The sequence below is a fragment of the Acipenser ruthenus genome, chromosome 4, assembly GCF_902713425.1.
Source record: "Acipenser ruthenus chromosome 4, fAciRut3.2 maternal haplotype, whole genome shotgun sequence".
NCBI lineage: Eukaryota > Metazoa > Chordata > Actinopteri > Acipenseriformes > Acipenseridae > Acipenser > Acipenser ruthenus.
This window is the reverse complement of record NC_081192.1, coordinates 10,121,961-10,141,886: the sequence shown is the minus strand read 5'-3', so window position 1 is coordinate 10,141,886 and position 19,926 is coordinate 10,121,961. Positions and strand designations below refer to the sequence as shown.

At 34.1% G+C, this 19,926-nt stretch overlaps 1 protein-coding gene across 8 annotated transcripts in view; it reads right to left on the bottom strand.

Annotated features, from left to right (window-relative positions):
* The window catches only part of LOC117399536 (ETS translocation variant 1), a 28,683-nt gene extending 14,262 nt beyond the window's left edge, over nucleotides 1-14,421 (bottom strand). The window contains exons 1-5 of one of the 8 annotated variants that reach the window (XM_059021991.1): nucleotides 14,221-14,421; nucleotides 13,574-13,705; nucleotides 12,757-12,844; nucleotides 12,200-12,247; nucleotides 6,790-6,843 (exon numbers count right to left, since the gene is read on the bottom strand). In XM_059021991.1, the coding sequence (XP_058877974.1) occupies nucleotides 6,790-6,843; nucleotides 12,200-12,247; nucleotides 12,757-12,844; nucleotides 13,574-13,630 (247 nt within the window). In that variant the 5' untranslated portion in view covers nucleotides 13,631-13,705; nucleotides 14,221-14,421. Of the gene's footprint in view, nucleotides 1-5,988; nucleotides 6,032-6,789; nucleotides 6,844-7,082; nucleotides 7,152-11,677; nucleotides 12,135-12,199; nucleotides 12,248-12,756; nucleotides 12,845-13,573; nucleotides 13,712-13,947; nucleotides 14,034-14,141 lie in introns of those variants that run through there. The other 7 variants (XM_033998793.3, XM_033998794.3, XM_059021990.1 and 4 more) reach the window with 7 other exon arrangements.
* Between the last annotated feature and the right edge of the window lie 5,505 nt (nucleotides 14,422-19,926).

The window sequence follows — 19,926 nt, the reverse complement described above, 5'->3', positions numbered from 1 at the left end:
CCTGACTCTGTAGAACGTTCTGTGTCTGCAATATCCAAATTATGTCATCATTATGATTGCATTGGCCAGCCTCATCATCACCAGCTGTTTGGTTCACTGGCTGTAATAGCCCTATTAGCTAACATCAAAGCTCCAATCATTAATACGAAACCAGAAGTGCATTTTCAAATAGGGAGCCAGCTGGCTAGAGGCTAAAAAGCTTTAAATAAATGCCAATAAAACAGCCTGCTGCCAAGATAAAGAAAGAGTAATTGCAATGAAAGACATAATTTCAAATAGATCGCCAGTAAACACCTTATTAGTTAAGTATCAACCACTGGCTCAAATTGTTACTGGGCATTATACTAAAAAGCTACAAGATTGACAGCACTTTTTACATTTGACAAGTCCATTAATATTATTACAGTACATTGAAAAAAAAAAAAATATATATATATATATATATATATATATATATTTATATATATATATATATATAGTATGTATATATATATATATATATATATATATATATATATATATATATATATATATATAATGTATATATATATATATATATATATATATATATATATATATAATTTTCTGCAATTGAAATCCAGGATGCATTTCCGGTCTGCCAGTCTTATTTTAAAATTATTTGCTACAATAATAGCTTGCTTTCAGTTCTTGAAGAAAATGAAATGATGCTCTATTATCCACATTTGTTTTCTGTGGCCACATTGGTAGGATTGTAATTTTGTGTGTGAACAGATTGGAGTACACATCTGAGAGAAATGACCCTGGGTTAGCAGATGCCCTGGTCTTTCCTTCTCCGTGCTAGTCTGCACTGTGAAATCGTTATGACAACAGTGACATCTGACACCTTTGTGTTGGAAAAGCATCAACATTGGTAATTGTTTTAAAGAACCAGAACTTCTAACCTTGAGCAGTCACTGGCAGGATGTGATCTCCACAGGTCATTAATAAACACAGGTCAAAGATAAACTGACCTCTGACCGGAGTCACTGTCATGGTCAACCCATTATATACCTCACTTATAAGAGACCTTGTAATATCCAAAGGCATAGCAGACAATAACTACTGGTACTAATAGCTAGCAGGAATGAATGATGTGGATGTAACTCATTACATTTAATTCATGGTTTTGCAAATCACACTATACTGTGTAATTGAAACAGATTTAAATGAATTATAGTGAAACTTAGCCTGCTGCTTTATTTAAACGCTTATGTACTGATTTATTTAAAAGTCATTGTTTTGCTTTTCTGTGTGGCAGTGCCCTGCAATGAAGCTTTCTGAGTGGTGGGTTAAAGTTCTGAGGTTTCTAATGTTCAATAACAGCACTTGTGAGAAATAAGCAGCCATTTTATCTCTGATCAATATGCCAGTTTTATCTCAGAGAGAAGGAGTAGGCCTTTATTGATTAGCTGCTAACCTTTCGATTCAACATGGAGTTTCTTACTGCAGCTTCAATAACACAGAAAAAGGGAGCAAAGCACTGATGATAGTCAGCTGTGTTAGATGCTGCAAAAAGGTTATCGAAGAGATCCAGTGCGAGAGACTGCTGCCTGCCATACAGCCAAGAAAAGGGAAGCATTACTAGCAAGAAATGTGAACAAGGTTCAAAGCTGCCACCCATAGAAGAGAGCTGGCTTAGAATATATGAACTCTGCTGCCAAATACTTTAGTAGTACTTTTACTGTTTTAATGCAACAACATGGATGTGTGTGTTGGTACTGTATGCGTGCTACTACTGTGATCCGATCGGTAGAGAAAGTTACATTTCAAGGAAGAAATCTATAAGAATAAATGTCCAGTTTTCAAGGCAAATATACAATTTTCTATACATTTTTAATTTTGCACTGTTTTACTAACCTGACAATAATGCACTTTAAATGCAGAAATACAATTTAAAACCGCTGAATCTAACTTAAGACAATAAGGGGGCACTGAACGGGTAAATGTCACTATAGATTTTTCTGCACTAGATTTAAAAATGCTGATCAATAGCACATTTTGTACTCTCTACTGGAACTAAAGATTCTCCAGCCAGCATGTCAGGTGTAAAACTGCCTCTCAGTTTTCAAATCACATCAAGATTAATGTGAATCTGTTTATGATGGATCTTTTAAAAATGATGTAACTTTTAAATGATTTCAAGACTGGAAAATTGCTTGTATGCTGCACTTTATGGTTTTCTATATGAAATAGATCAAATTCTACTGGAAATGTTCTACATGATAGCTATTTTTACAAATTACCCAAGATACATTTAAAATCACATGCTTGTATGACTTACCGCTTATAACATTTTTAAACAAGTACTAAAAATGCCATGATACATACAGAAACGCAAAAATGGCAGCTTTCTAGAAATCCCACAGCACCAAATTGCACTGAAAAATAGTTTAAATGACTCCACCCCAACAATTAAGTTTAATTAATTAAAGCAGAAAATAAAATTGCAACATGGAAAAGTGTCAACATGTATTATGTAGCAAAGGGCTTTGCCACTTGTTGAGTTGGCCAAGAATTGATTGTCTGCCGAATTCATTTTCAATTTCAAGGTAAAGCTATTGGAATAAACAAAGAAGAAAAGAATAGTCCTGGGCTTGTTGAATACAGCTGTTATCTAATCTGATTAAAATGAAAACAGACGTATTGCAGGAAATAAAAAGGAAACTCTACCCCTTTAACAAACAGAGCTAATTATTTGAGATGTGAACGTTCCAGAAACATCATGCCTCACAGCAAATCATTGTTGCCAGTTTCATTCTTTATCACAGCATTGTTTAAGTGGGTTCCCATCAATTAAAATGTGCACTTACTGCCTCAACATTTTTTCAGTTAAAGTGATTCCACAGGCAGAACAAGTTCGATGCTGAAAGGTCCCTTATGTGGATAAATAAGTCTCTAAAATAGATCTTCTGCCAAAGATATGGCCCGCTCTAATTAAGATTTCTATACTGTAAATATACATATGGTACCTATTTACAAATACAGCATTGTGAAATATTATAAAATTGTATGTGGAGGGAAAAGCAGAACATTATATAAGCTACAGTAAGCCTTCCAAGAGCATGCAAAACCAAGTCAAGATTTGTATATGGTTATCAATGCGTCCTCTAGTTTTAGTATACGATGAGTATTTTAAGCTTTACTTTTTTAAGGCTGCTGATTTTAATAAAGATATGTGCTACCCCAAATCGAATCAGTTAGACACTGTTCATATTACTGGGATGGCCCAGGGCCGCCTCAGATTTAGGTCTGCAACCCTGTTCGCATTTGCGATTTAAGGTGCCTTTGCACGTTCACATATGTGACTGAAAAGCAGGCCTAAAATGTGGCGAATTGCTTGTTTTTTTTTTTTTATGAAACAATAGCCTGCACTCAGAATGGAAGAGCTACTAGACCATACAGTAATCCTTGATTTGTAGCAGATGTTTCTTATTAATATACAGTATATTTTTTTCAATGCAGCACAGTAGCAATTATATGGTATATATTTAAAAAAAACATATATTATTGACTATTTTGACTTAATGTTATGGTGTGTAACAGGGTGACGGTCCGAGCTTACCCACACCCACAATCACATTATTCTCTTAAGAACACAGAGGTATTTAGAATGCAGGAAACAGCAACTTGCTAATGTTGACAGGTATAACTATTTATTTTCGTAACGGACACTTCACCCAGATTGCAAATGACTATCAGGTTGTACATATAATAACTGACATTCACAATTCACAAGTTTACGACTGACCACCTAATAACAGTACTACTGCTCCCTCCTAAAGAAAGACATGGCCTTGAATACATTACACATGTTTCTTCTCATTTATACGTATTTGTTTAACCTGCATGAATACTGTCTTTGTTTACAAACACGAAGGTTAAACTATTGTATTGTTTACTCATTATTATTATCATTGTCATTATTATTCTCTAGTCCCTAACCATTACCACTTCATTGAAGGAAGCGCCCTAATCTAAATACAGCAATACAATATCAAATACACTTTGATCAACAACATGCACGATACATAATAAACCACTGCTCTATCACCAGTAGACTAACATTAACAATAATAATCACAATAACACATTGAAATATTACAGTGAGGGTCTCACCCTCAGATGGTGCATTTGTGGATGAGAACAGTATTTTATGTGTGTGTAAAAGCAAGCAGCTAAAGAAATGATCGGCATTTTAAATTAAAGACACACACTTCTGTAGCCATCTATATCGTTGCGTGCAAAATAAACAATGGTGGCTGAATATGCCAAGTCACCAGCATTATGGATCATTATTGATATCCACAATCCTGCATTTTTTATATTTATCGCGTAGTTACTAAATAACAGGAAGAAAAGGTAATTGTGACAAATTAAGCAGAATTGTGAATGCACTGCAGCTCGTATATTACGTGAAAGAAACAACCTGAGTGTTAACCCGATAGATTATTTTTTTTGTCTTCAATATTTTTATAATTAAAGTTGTTGGGTGTAAAAATAACTACTATTCAATATTGATCCACTGCCGCCTTGACTAGCAGAGCATTCAGCTTTATTTACCTTTTGCGTGCATGAGAGTATGGGAGTGTTTACTGAGCTATGCTACCACATTGGTCATGTGATACGAAAAGACCGGCCCTAGTCTGCTTTGCGTTCATACACATGCATGGGCCACGTCCAAATGGCAGCCTAAATCTGGGCCGGCCCCGGGCTGCCTTTACTTTTTTGGAGCGTTCACATATGTGAAAAGGCACAAGTGGTATTCAGTTAGGCAACAGGCTGCTGTCCCTAGCGGATGGGACCCTTTGTCATAATAACAGGAGAACAGGTTTGTAATCCCAACGAAAATGAATGGCAGAGAGATTCCACTTGTTATTTAATATAAGTATGTTGGTTTCAAATAAATAAAATACAGTAAGCTGAACCACTGAGGAGTTCTCCCTATTTGGATTAGGGATTTGTTCAGAGTATTGACTGAATTCTATACCATACTAAAAATGCCTTTCCCTCTTTATTTTTTGTTTTGGACACTACCAAATTACATTTAATCAAAAAACATCAGTAACAAACTATTGGGGAAATAAACAGAAACAGCCGTAAATCTATTACACACCTATCATAGAATTACAATAAATGTGAAGTTCAATATAAAAGTGCTTTCTTTCAAAGCAGTGTATTTAAATAGGCATGAAATATGTTTGCTATGTGAAGCTCCCTACAGCATCCCTTAAAAGTAAATTATTTATATACCAGTACATTAAAGAAAAAAAAAAATGATTGAATTAATAATATTCCAGTCTTTTCAATCCAACTTGAATGTAACAGAAATCAGAAATTACCTCAGTCAAAGTACATTAACATTTTTAGCACACCCAACTGTGCCATTGAAAAGTCTTTTATAACGATTCCTCATTGAACTACAAGGACTTTTTTTGTTTTTTGAAAATAATAATGAAATATATATATATGTATACAAAGAAAACATTGAAAGTTGCTTATTCATTGCTCACTCTATAAACCTTATTAACATTTCCGTCAATCACAAACCATTCAGTTAAACCTAGCACTGTATGCTTGGAATCTCATTATTTTTTCAAATCCAGTTTGTTAACCAATATCTAGTTTGATGTCTTTCCATGAGTAATTTAAATACTGTGTTTTTTAAAAGTTGTTTTTTTTATGAATGTATGCATTCAACGTTTCTAGATGACTGTTAGGATACAGCTATCAAAACAGTATTTAAATATGTATTCTGTCTCTTTCTAAAAAAAACATTTCACAAACACAGCTGAATTGGACCAGTGCCCAACAACTGTCAACTACAGCTCTCCTCTACATTAGCAAACAGTGTGATCTTAAATGTTAGCAGAATTGCTGCATGTACTCATTGCCAAGCAGCTCTCAATCTCTCTCCCTCACAACTGTGCACAACATACAGAAATGTTAAGAAAATATATTTATATTTACTAGGAAAGAAGACCACTGAGACCAGCTGGGTCTTGTATCCAGGGGTCTCCTAGACACACACACATAAAAAAAACATTACAACCAACACAAACAGAAATAAGACACCCAAGCAAGTCTAAACAGAACTGTATGTACTGTAATATGAAGTGTATGTTCCATGTATAAAAAAAACACCTTGTTTTGACCTTTTAAGTACATCACCAGATAAAAGGCAACGCTAATTTAAAGATTTGAGATAAGATCCTAACATGTGGATCCAACATCCTGGAGGTCTGCCTGTTTTGACTGATCCATTTACAATATCCAATTTTAAAGGCAACAACAAGGACACTAACTGGCTTTAACCCAGGTATCCTTAACATGTCAAGAAATATTTGGACACAACAAAATATTTGGAAGTGGTGAACCAATTCTAACCACAAAAACAAAACTAAAGCACTTAAATGTAATCCTGTCTCTTAGAATTTTTTTTAATTTACAACCTGAACTATAAAAGGATAATTGCTCTATTGCTGCAAACTGCTATAAGTATGTACCAAAAGCTGACTAAAGACTGTCAGAAATATGCCGATTTGTTGCTGGTGGCAGATTGAGAATCAAAGTCATATGAATTACAACAGCCAGTGTAGGTCTTCAACACCTTAATCCAACTAGTACTCCCAAAACTGCCAAAACATCCCAATTCATAGGAGTGCCACCTTTCTGTATCACTGTAAGACATGGGTTCTGGACAACAGGTAAAAATAACCCACCTGAATTAGAAACAAAACCAGCACAAAACAACAAATGAGTCACACTTACGGTTTTCAGCTTGGAAGTCTGGCACAAACTGCTCATCATTGTCAGGAACTTGAGCTGTAAAAGTGAGTGACAAGGTCTTTATAAATCACATGGAGCAAACTCAAAGAACACCATCAATCACGTACAGTTTAGTAAAAATACTGTAAAAAAAAATATTGCCAACCCACTGACAAATCAGTAACAGCGTTCACCTTCACCTACACTCCAGTGATGCACTTCACTTTTTGAAGCCTAATTAATGAAAAACTGCTTAAAAAGACATTCATCCCTTTATTAAAAGCATTGATACCTACAGGCCTGTATGTCTTGCTCGTCTCATTTAAAATGCATTCCTCTTCCTCAGCTCTAGACAAGATGAAGGCCTTTCAACAGAAAGAAATGATGAAATAGACTAATTCAAATAACATTATTTCCAGTGAGCACGGAGAAGCATCTTGATGTTTGGCCTCTTTTTTTTTTAATATTATGTCCTAAGGTTGTCCTTGAGATCGTGTATCATGAAAATAAAAAGATTATCCTTGTTATCGTCATGTACCATGTTTCCCTTTGCCTGCTTTTAAGCTTTACCAGTCCAATAAATGGAACTCAAAGGAGTAACTTATACATCTTTAGAAAGAAATCTTCGCTTGTCACATACCGATTCATGTAGTGAAAGGGTTAATTTCAGTCTCTGCTTAAATTAGCTGAAAAAGCCTTAATAGAACAGAAAAATACCAAAAACCATCAGGTTTAATAGGCAGTGGAACTAAAGTTAATTTTTTGTCTTCACTAAAAATTCCCTTTAGATCTATACTGCTAAAGATTGTTTTGCTGCTGTTGTTGCTGCTTTTAACAATATACTGTCATACAAACGGCTGCCACATCCCCAAGGCCAAATTCAGATCATCACCCTAAGAGTAGTCCTGGGAGTTTCAATTGCACTATGTCATTAACACACTAATATTTAAAGCAAGAGGTAAAATGACACTTCTCTCTAGTCCCCATTTTCAGTTATTTTGTTGGAGTTATTCTTTTTTCAAGTATAGGCATGTTGAGTTATGCCCATGTTTACTTTTGCACTAATTCTGACTAAAGAAAATACGATAACCAAGGTAAGAAATGCAACCTAAAGAAAACAGATCATAGTTCAACACTTTGCAGGAGTAATAACTACAGTACAACATCAAATAGTATTAGGTTGATCAAAAATGTAACTGTCACACAATTTTAAAACACATATTACATTATAAAGTACTCTCAGCCTCAATGAAAATGCAAGCCATTTCACCAACTTAAGACAACAACCCCTGTAAGAAAGGTCAACATTTCCAATGACATTTACCTCACAGTATGTGTAGCAGGGTAAGGTGGAGAGTGTGTATCGCTGAAAGAAATCACATTCCCGAGTTCTGGTAGTGGGTGGGTGGGTCTGTGGGTGGGTCTGTGGGTGGGGTAAACCACCTACAGTTTTATATGCCTGATGAGGATTATATTTATATAATTTTCTTAGGAAGGAATGGAAGCTAGTTATACTGTACTTGCAGCAATGCTACTAGAGCTCATGCAAATGAAGGAGGCTGTAAATATTGCTTGAATTTTGCTATTCTGTACTCTTAATGTACCACTATGACTGCCAAGTATGAAATTATCAACAATATTACAAAAAACACAACTTTATAACTACTGTTAAAATAATTGTACGCTGCATTAATTAAATACATTCACTATTTTTAGTTTTCTGTATGACCTAAAACAACTGGTATTTTTCTTCTAAAAAGTTAATTAAAACTACATAACAGGTTAAAGTTTTCATTAAAACCTGCTTCATCCAATAAAATTCTGTCTGTGTGGATAAAACAGTGACCTGGAGCCAAGCAAGGCAGAAGATGTATGAGTCATTCTTTCTGCTAGTGAATGAGACAGCTGATTGACCAAACAATTCCTCAAGACAGCTGAACTGGAGCTCTGCCCCCATTCATAAAAAAAAAAAAAGAAAAAAAAAAACTGGCTAAGGCCAAGCATGTGGGTTTAACAGGCCTGCAACGTCACACCCTTTAAGTAAGAATGGGCAAAGCAAACTTGAACTTTCTATAGAAGCAATCTTTAACTAAAAGCATTCCAGTCTTTAGACTGAAGCACACCATACCTGAAAAAAGTCATGCAAATTCTATTGTGTTTAAATGTACCTTTCCTGATCTTTTGTTCCAAGTACAAAAGGCTATTACTATAGGCAGTGAAAAAATATATAAGCACGAAGAATGTTTTTGCAAAATATTTTGCCCTTAAGTTTGAATCCAAAAGTACACCTCACTTTTAACCTGTCTATCCAAATAATTTCACATAAAAAAAAATAAAAAAAAACTTTGAGGTCTGAAAGTAACCCATCAACTTCCTTATTCATGATGTCGGAAATTCATTCTATCCAATATAGGCTTTTCGTTTAGTTTCAATTACCTGAACTAATAAATCTTAGAAATGGGTTAGTGTTCATTTTTATCGTAAATGGACAGGAAGTCATTACTTAAATCTGTGGTCTCCGATGAAATACCCTGTTCTAAGAATCAAGACAGGTAAAATTGTAATCTTTACAGCAATACCTTTGTCAGTCACTGGACAGACTTTTTTTTTTATCTTCTGAATCTAAAATATTAAAAATACTTACTGTATTCCTTATATTCTTACAGTACATATTTAAGCTTAACAGGATCAAAATAGCTCATGAGTCATATGAATATCATTTTATAAAATATATATTTAAAAAAAGTAGATTACACCAGTTTTTTTTTTTTATTTCATCTATTTCAACAAATAAGATTGAGCTGGTTCCTAGTCAATGTAATACATGTTCTTTTTTCAGATAAAAGCTGAAGCAGTAATACATTTTCCAAACATTTGAGAATTCACGATCTACTATCATACCATAACAGTGTTCAAACTTCCCATATAATACTTATACGTTTTACTTTGCCAGCAATAACAAAAACATATCTCAAGTCAAAAGGCTCGAGCAACAACCTTTCTATGAAAGGTATATGTGTTTGTTGGAAAGATTACAATTTTCCTTATTTTAAAACCTTGCTGTCACCTCAAGTGAGCATTGTGCTTTTTCGTTGCATGTTAGAAACAGGATTTGGCACTTAAATTTAAATTCTGCTTTTTTATCCAAAATACATTACATGGTAATATTTGTCACAGTGTACAGTGTTGAGTGTTTTTCAGTTTACAAAAATGAACGTTGACTATTATCCAAAATTACAGCAACTCCATAAACATCAAGTTTGTTACATATATATTTGTAATCCTTTTTATTTTACCGTAATCTGCCTTACTGTATGATGTTGAATTCAATTCCGGCAAACTTTGGCATAGATTTTCATATTCAGTTACGCTTCTGATTATGAAAATGGTTTATAAAGTATTCAAATCCTTTAGTAAGATTTCAAATGAGGGACAGAGGTTAAAAAAGATGATGTTTTACCTGAATTATAAGTTTAATCTTTAATTAATAATTGTTTTATTTTGTTAACTACACAAAACCTAACAAAAAATGTAAATGTATATACATACACATGACAATGTAAACCTTGATTAAATCTTTTACAAAAAATAAATAACAAAATATATTTGACCTATACAATTTCTTTGAATACGAGGGGGCGGGCAACCGTATAATATATTTCTTCCCTAGGTTTAAAAAAAACAAAAATAAAACACATGCATTACTACCAGACTTCTACAATACAGAAAGAAAGACAGACAAACATTATTTATATTGCAAATGCTTGCACATTTACAGCCATTTTCTCTAGGGCTGGGGACCAATAGAATTATCAATAATCTTAAGAAGTAACATCTGGTTAATTGTGGTTTACCAAATATTTTTGGACATTTTTTCTGTGTATTTTTTATATTGCCTACAAAACAGGCTCCTCCTCAGTATTGAACACAGATAGCCACAAGGAATCTATTACTAAACGCAATGTATTCTTACATTTTGGTGTGAAGTACTTACACGAAAAAGGGAAATTGTTTTTAAAAACTACAGCTAGAACAATCATGATAAATATTAAAAAATCCCAACTTGTCTGAAGGATCTTTAAATAGCCTGCCAAAGTTGTACATACCAAATAGCAACTAAATACAATTAATTTTGAAAAAATAAAATAACTGTGAAATATGTATTTTCAGAACTGAAAGTTATTTCAATTGTGCTGCACCTTGCATTTTAAAAAAAGAAATTAAATTATAATACCTGGAAATCATTACATATTTTGCTTCACACCATATTACGATGCAAGGGATGTTCTGAAATTGTATATTTTAAGAATAAAGTACCAAGTTTCATAAAAATGTGTCCAAATTAAGAAAAAAAATCTCAACCTAATGTATTCCATTATAACCCCTTGTAATCTGGAAGACGATATTAAAACATTAAATAAATGCATTTAATGTATGAACTGCATTATTTCTCCAATATGTCAATTTAATCTAATCACATCATTTAGTAAAATAAAAAGTTCCTTTCAAAACATTGAAAAACTGTATTTTATATATTTTATCTGCATGCAGTAATATACTGTAAGCATGTAGATGCATTTCCCATGTGTATTTATAACTGTATTACTGTTTGGCAAATAAGCATGTCAGTAGATATGTTTATAGAGCCTCTATAAAAAAAAATTATAATACAAGCAAGAAAAAACAGTACTGAATGAAAAGCACATTTTGGAATATTCAAAAAATCTTAAGAAATAAAAAACAGACATGCAACCATGCAACAGTACTTTGAAGACTTTAACAAAAGTATGTGATTATCACATTCTCCATCCATATCTTATTAAAAAAAAAAAGAAAAACGTATATATATAAAACAATGAGGCAACAAAAATTGAATAAGGCTAGTACCAACCTAAACTTCTGTGTTGCAAACAAGGTGGGAAGAAGACACTTAAATCCTGAAGCATCACGTCCAGATAAGCCCACAAAGACTAACTTTTGCCATCAGAGAAAAACACAGCACCAGGCCTTTTCTGCACAGCTTCTGAAATTTGCCAGTTGAAACTGCAGTAATGGCACGGGCTCTCGATTCGGTTAAATGCTGCGAAAAGCAGGCTTAGGACATACAGACATGGAGTACATGAGTTCTTGCCAAAAGCAGATGTGATTGTGAGCTGCAAGCAATTTCTCCTGGTAATTTGTGATGACACTGGGTAGAGCTGCTTCAGTCTCCCCAAAGACAAACTCATCAGAGGCTCTAATGTATGCATGACACATGAGGTGGCGCTTTTAGAGCTCAATTAATTGGGCTGCACATCAAGAAGGCGACTTCAGGCGCTTTTTTTTTTTTTTTTTGCAATTGTTCCTGCGTTTGTTCTTTTCTAACTCTTTCTCTCTTTCTGTAATTAAAGTTATATGGAAAGATTTGCCCTACCTTCTGCAAGCCAGGTTTCTTGCAATTGGCTTAGATCCTGAAAAAGTTCTAAAAGGAGAGAAAGAAAAAAAATGCTGTTTAAACTTTTGACATTTGGGTCTTAATCTAGTTTGGTAGCATCCTCAAAAGGGAAATTATATTTACACTTAAAATAATAATAATAATAATAATAATAATAATAATAATAATAATAATAATAATAATAATAATAACAATAATAATAATAACAATAATAATAATAACAATAATAACAATAAGAAGAAGAAGAAGAAGAAGAAGAAGAATACATTTTAATCAAATTCAGACAAAGAACACATAGATAACTGCAAACTGTTTATAAGTCTTATAAATATCATGCATCTGTTTAACAAAAAATAAAATGTCTGTCTATAACATACAAAACAGAAACTCGACACAGTGTAACAATAACTATGATTTCACAGCTACTTCGTAGCTTAAAAATACGGTACAAAGTATCCCGACAACTACAACAAATTGAACTTTTCAAAATGTTAAGATGCCGTGAAATTAACTTTTTAATTTAACTCCAAGCTTACCTTCTGTATCATGAGCAAGGTCTGTGTTCAAGAATTTTCTTTTCCTCTCATTTACTGCTCTCTCATTACATTTCCTCCCTTGTGGATTCTAAAAAAAGGAGGACAAAAAATCAATTGATTGAAAGAACTTTCTCATGAACTACTTTTAGTGCATGTGGTACTAGGGATGAGAAGACAAGACAGTTGTTAAGTATACATACCCCAAAATCATGTTTTTTTTTTTGTTTGTTTTTTTAATTATCATTGCTAAGACATTGAATAAAGTAAAATACTGTATCATTTTGGGCTGACTATATTGTTGGTGTTTTCTTTTTTATTCAATTTATAAACATAGTGTACTTGATTACATGGTCTCTAATACATTTTGCAAATAAACACAACCTTTTGTAGAGTGTATTCTGCACAGCACTATAATCTGTGGAGGTTTACAGATTGTATTCATCTGGTTGGAAGTCTGAAGGTAGTGAACACATATTTACACAAGCACTGATTTCCAAATCCAAATGATGAACTAATGTGGCTCATTATGGTGGATTTAGTATAGTGAAAACATCACATGCCAAATAAAAATGTTCCTTAAATAAAAAGTATGGTTTTATGTATGTATTTATTTATAAATGTTATTAGTAAAAATACAAGGATTGGACTTATTTTCATTATTATTCAACATATTCTTTAAAAGTCAAAGTCCTGGTATTCTTTCAGGAGTGAAATAGTTAATTGGTTTCTAACTGCTTCAGAGACACTGAACATCAGGTGATTTCTTATCTGTCTGAGTGGAAGTTATAAGCCCAACTTTCTTTACTTGGTCACTCACATTTGTAACCATGTAAGGCACTTGTTGGTCGTAAAATCCATCCATTCTACAGTCCATATCCAGTCTCCGTTTATTTAATTATTTTGTGGGCATTTAGATGAAGCTTTCCTCTGGATGTGGATTTGGATCAACCTAAAACTTAAAAGAAACAAGATGGCTTTATAATAATAATAATAATAATAATAATAATAATAATAATAATAATAATAATAATAAATGGAAGCATCTGAACTTAATTAGCCTTGAGCAGTTCCATTCATAAAAATATGCAAGACTTCTGCCCAAACCTGCAACAGGGTTTTGAAATGAAAAAAACAAACAAACAAATAAAATACAAACAAATTGCAGAAATGCATATACCAAAAAGCTATTACCAGCTAACGCTTCCTAGAAGTCCAGTGTTCGCTTACTTTGCAGCAGCGATCGGCGTTTGCTAAACTAGCAATGATGGCGATCAACATGTTTTTGCTCTCACGTAACGGAACTACAGAGGCATATTTTAAAATATATTTTCCAGCGTAAAGTGAATTGTTTAAAAGGACCAAAATAAGTTTGAATGGGGACTCACCTAAGTAATATGCACAGCAATCTCCCATATGATTCCTTATGGATTTGATTAAAAATGTGAATTAGTTGCAGTAGCTCACCTCAGAGCTCAAAGCTCAGTCATTGAGCTCAGTTCAATGTTGTTGTTTTTTTTTTCCTTTGCTTCTCCTCCAGGGGCCTCCAAACTGATGGATCGCTCCCTCCCATTGGTTGTCTGTCTCTTTTACAGGATCAGATTTCTGTGTGTCAATCAACCTCGGATTTTCCGTGCGATTCAAACAGCGCCTTCAAAATACATTGTTACACAAAGCAGTCTGTAATTATGACCTTTATGTATGCACACTGACGGGGGTGTTGTCTGAAAAAAAGCAACTGCCTGGCTGTGTACAGATCCTACTGTGTTAGTTAAAAGGACACACAGCCCCTAGCCGCCAACATATGAAGTTAAGAGCATGAAAAAAATGCTTTACATTTTTTTAAGACGAGTATATTTTCATCAGAGTACCAAAATGCTTTACATTTTTTTTAAGACGAATATATTTTCATCAGAGTACCAAAATGTTTTACTTTTTTTTTTAAGAGGAATATATTTTCATTAGAGTACTAAGACAATATAGATGCGAGAGTGTTATGAAAAACATACTTTCAAACTTTTCTGCTATCTGGTAAATATTAATTTCGTTTTGTTTACATTGCTATCATCTACAATGAAAATGGCTCCTGGCATGGGCTGGTTGAAAGAGCTTGTTTCAGTTTTATAACATTCATTGCAGGATTTCCATTTTATTCCAGCAGTGGTATTTTGGTTGAAGCAAGTACAATACTGACAGTTGGATAAAAAAAAAAAAGTAAAACCCAGTTGAAAACTCCAGCAATGCCAGCCACTGGTTTGTCCTGTTTAAAACTGGTCATGTTCAGTTAAGCCTGTAAACCTCTAACACTCCTTATCCTCAGATTCTAGTATTCACAATAACTTATATAATAACTACAGCATTCACTTCTGGATATAGTTCTCTTTCTCAGAAAACATGTTATTTTAATTCTCAGGATGCAATGTGAGCATGTAATCTTTTACTGAACTGGCTCATGTCAGATAGCTTTTTTTTTTTTTTTTTTTATCAGGTTAATATTTTATTTTCAGTTACCAAAATGTTGTATGCAGTATATCAGCTAGTGTTAGGAATACACAGACTGCAGCCAGAGGTTTTCCAGACAGTCATGACAGGGTGTACAATGCTCTGTACAAAGTAAAGTTTCTTTAAATTGTTGAACACTTTCTTCCACCTTGTAATCTGAGCAACAGTTTGCAGACTGTCTGAAGAAGAAGAAAAAAAAAGTTGGTTGCCATAGTAACAGCGGTGGGGTTTGGAGCAGGTCCAGTCAGACTTGCAGGGAACTTTGTACTTAAGCCAATGGCTATATGAGTTTCTACGTGATTGATGTATTCATAGACTACAGACTCAAACTGCCTGCAGTGAGAAGGTGAGCCAACGAATTTCATTCACAAAAATTCCAGGGAGGGTCACATGGGAAAGGAGGAAAAGAAAAACAAGCTGAGTAGAAAAAGTAGAACTAGTGTGCTCAATATTTAATTTGCTACTAAGTCATACAATAAGACTATGCTTCAGTAGCATTCAAAGAACAAGATATAAAAAAGTAAAGTTACAAAATATATTTTGCAGAGGTTTTGATAACATTATTATTATTATTATTATTATTATTATTATTATTATTATTATATGAAAGGAAATTATAACCAAGTGTGTAAACATATGTTCTAATATAATATGGAATTAATGCAATGCCTTTTCGGATGTCTGTTTGATTTATAAATAATAAGTAACACATTATTTTTAAACCTGCAGAAATTTCCCTTATGGAACATGAATAGGCCCTATATGTAATTCTCGAGTCATTGGGAAGTGACCTAAAGCTGGTATTCCCTACCTAGATACAGACGTGCTCAAATTTGTTGGTACCCTTATAGCTCATTAAAATAATGCTTCATTCCTCCTGAAAAGTGATGAAATTAAAAGCTATTTTATCATGTATACTTGCATGCCTTTGGTATGTCATAGAATAAAGCAAAGAAGCTGTGAAAAGAGATGAATTATTGCTTATTCTACAAAGATATTCTAAAATGGCCTCGACACATTTGTTGGTACCCCTTAGAAAAGATAATAAATAATTGGATTATAGTGATATTTCAAACTAATTAGTTTCTTTAATTAGTATCACACATGTCTCCAATCTTGTAATCAGTCATTCAGCCTATTTAAATGGAGAAAAGTAGTCACTGTGCTGTTTGGTATCATTGTGTGCACCACACTGAACATGGACCAGAGAAAGCAAAGGAGAGAGTTGTCTGAGGAGATCAGAAAGAAAATAATAGACAAGCATGGTAAAGGTAATGGCTACAAGACCATCTCCAAGCAGCTTGATGTTCCTGTGACAACAGTTGCAAATATTATTAAGAAGTTTAAGGTCCATGGAACTGTAGCCAACCTCCCTGGGCGCGGCCGCAAGAGGAAAATCGACCCCAGATTGAACAGAAGGATAGTGCGAATGGTAGAAAAAGAACCAAGGATAACTGCCAAAGAGATACAAGCTGAACTCCAAGGTGAAGGTACGTCAGTTTCTGATCGCATCATCCGTCGATTTTTGAGCGAAAGTGGGCTCCATGGAAGAAGACCCAGGAGGACTCCACTTTTGACAGAAAAAACATAAAAAAGCCTGACTGGAATTTGCTAAAATGCATATTGACAAGCCACAATCCTTCTGGGAGAATGTCCTTTGGACAGATGAGTCAAAACTGGAGCTTTTTGGCAAGTCACATCAGCTCTATGTTCACAGACGAAAAAATGAAGCTTTCAAAGAAAAGAACACCATACCTACAGTGAAACATGGAGGAGGCTCGGTTATGTTTTGGGGCTGCTTTGCTGCGCCTGGCACAGGGTGCCTTGAATCTGTGCAGGGCACAATGAAATCTCAAGACTATCAAGGCATTCTGGAGCGAAACGTACTGCCCAGTGTCAGAAAGCTCTGTCTCAGTCGCAGGTCATGGGTCCTCCAACAGGATAATGACCCAAAACACACAGCTAAAAGCACCCAAGAATGGATAAGAACAAAACATTGGACTATTCTGAAGTGGCCTTCTATGAGTCCTGATCTGAATCCTATCGAACATCTATGGAAAGAGCTGAAACTTGCAGTCTGGAGAAGGCACCCATCAAACCTGAGACAGCTGGAGCAGTTTGCTCAGGAAGAGTGGGCCAAACTACCTGTTACCAGGTGCAGAAGTCTCATTGAGAGCTACAGAAAACGTTTGATTGCAGTGATTGCCTCTAAAGGTTGTGCAACAAAATATTAGGTTAGCGGTCCCATCATTTTTGTCCATGCCATTTTCATTTGTTTTATTATTTCCAATATTATGTTGAATAAAAAATCAAAAACAAAGTCTGATTTCTATTAAATATGGAATAAACAATGGTAGATGCCAATTACTTTTGTCAGTTTCAAGTTATTTCAGAGAAAATTGTGCATTCTTCGTTTTTTGTGGAGGGGTACCAACAAATTTGAGCACGTCTGTATGTGATGTGGGCTGTGATATCATCTCAGTCCCTGGATTAGTTCCCTGATATTAGGTTTCAGATTCTCTGAAGTGAATCTGTTCCAGTGAATGACTCAATCTTTAGTTAACAAGGTTAAGCTGAATATTGTATTTTTATTATGCAGACCAGGGGTCACTGTTAGGCCCCAAATGAGGCACAAGGGGTATTTTGTAGTTTGGCAAGCTTTGCCCTGCAGCATATTGATTAGTTCACACAAAGAAGTAACACTGGCTGTGCTCATTGCTTTTTGTTTTGCTGAACGACAACTCTTAAAATAAATAAATAAATAAATAAAGATAGCTGAAAGTAATGTAACATGTTTAAAGGGTGTGGAACAGCAAGATAAATCATCAGGGGATGTGTTTAGGTGATAATTAAAAAAAACAAAACTATGGCAGCAGACCTTTTCTGTATAAACGTGAGCCATAATTACTTGGAAAAATAAATCTTTATTCATAAATTCCTAAAAAGGATTGTTAAAAACATTCTGACTGGGAGTATTAAACAAAAATTATAATGTTTGTGTTATTTTTGCTTTCTGTTATAACTCTAAACTATCAAATTAATTTTAGAAGATAGTGTGATTACTGAACATTAAATTATTAATTTGAGACCTATATATATATATATATTTTTTTTTTTTTTAATTTTCAGCCATTATAATGTAGCATGAAATGTGTCTTTGACTATTTATATCTTGCATTTTTGTAAGAAAGAGTTCGACGTGGTGATTTGTTTGTACATTATTCACACAGGGATCCACAACAAAACACTGAAGTGTTATTAGTAAGGGTTTACAGTAGGACTTGATTGATGCATGCAAGAATTAGTTAAAAATGTGGAAAGGCACTGTTATATCAATGGCTGTGTATTTGCGTTTGTGTTAGTAAGTTTTGATAATGAACCTGTTATAAAGTATTGATCTTAAAAACAGCTGTGTGATTGACAGCTCTGGAGATTGAAGGGTAGTGTACACATTTGACTTCACCACATTGTCCCACGTGGATGCATCCTGTCTGTTCCATAGACACACACTTCTTAGGGGGTTTGGAAACAGTGTAATTTCCAAAGCATCAGTCCAATCTCTCCCTTTGTGTCTGTAAAAGTGCAAAGCTCAAATTGCCCTATAGCGTGTAATGTGTTGGGGGTTAGATACTGTATTTCCAAGAAAGGCCAGGTTCAGACCATGAAATTAATTCTGTTTGTGACCTTATCCTGATGTAAACCCAAACCTCCAGAAATAAAAGGCCAGTGCAGAAAGCAAGAAGTACCCATTTGTCAATAAGCACACTGTTAAAACTAAAAATAAAATGCCTAATTTAATAAGATTTTGCCCAAAGGAAAATAATGTAATATCTTTTTTTTTTTTTTTTTTTTTTTTTTTTTTAAAGTTGTTTTACTTTAAAATCAGTGTAAATAATTCATATATACTATAAGTATGTAAGAACTGGCATGTTTCCTATTTCATTAATTTGATCTTTGCATCAGTTTTTTGCACTGAATTGAAAAACAAATGTCAGATCCCGATTTGATGTAATTACACCAGCTGCAAAGAACTGGTACCTTGGTACAGTATTACAAACATTCTGGCATGTTATAACAATGTACATATGTCACGGCTTGTGACCTAGCTCTATCTGTGTAGTACCGACTACAACACATTATGTTTAAAGAAAATAAGGAATTCTATTTACTTGTTATAGCTTTTACTAGTTATTTATTTCAGCACCCTGGTTAGAGGCATCAACAATGGGAGACAGCACCCAGACCGCATCAAACCAAGGAAGACACAAAGGTGGGTATAAATCATTTTGTTTATTATACTCAAACATGCACCAAAACGCAAGGCAAGTCTACAAGAACACCTAATACCAGTCACCAAACTAGTTAAACAATCAGGCTATAAAATACAGAATAAAATATATTAAAGTCAAGTAAAAATCAGTCCATAAAAGACAAGTTAAAATACATTCATCTTATGATTTTCCTGACCAGTGCATCAGTGAAGGATATGGCTCCAAACTCCTATTCCCAGATTTAGCAATGGCCAATTTTCATCCCCCCCCCCCCCACTTGCAGTCTGCAAATAAAACAATTAAATAAATAAAGGGTTCAAAATATTTGTAAATGTCGAGTGGAATGCACCAATGGAACGAAACCTAGAGCCTGCAAATGTACTTTTCTTGCCTTCAGTGG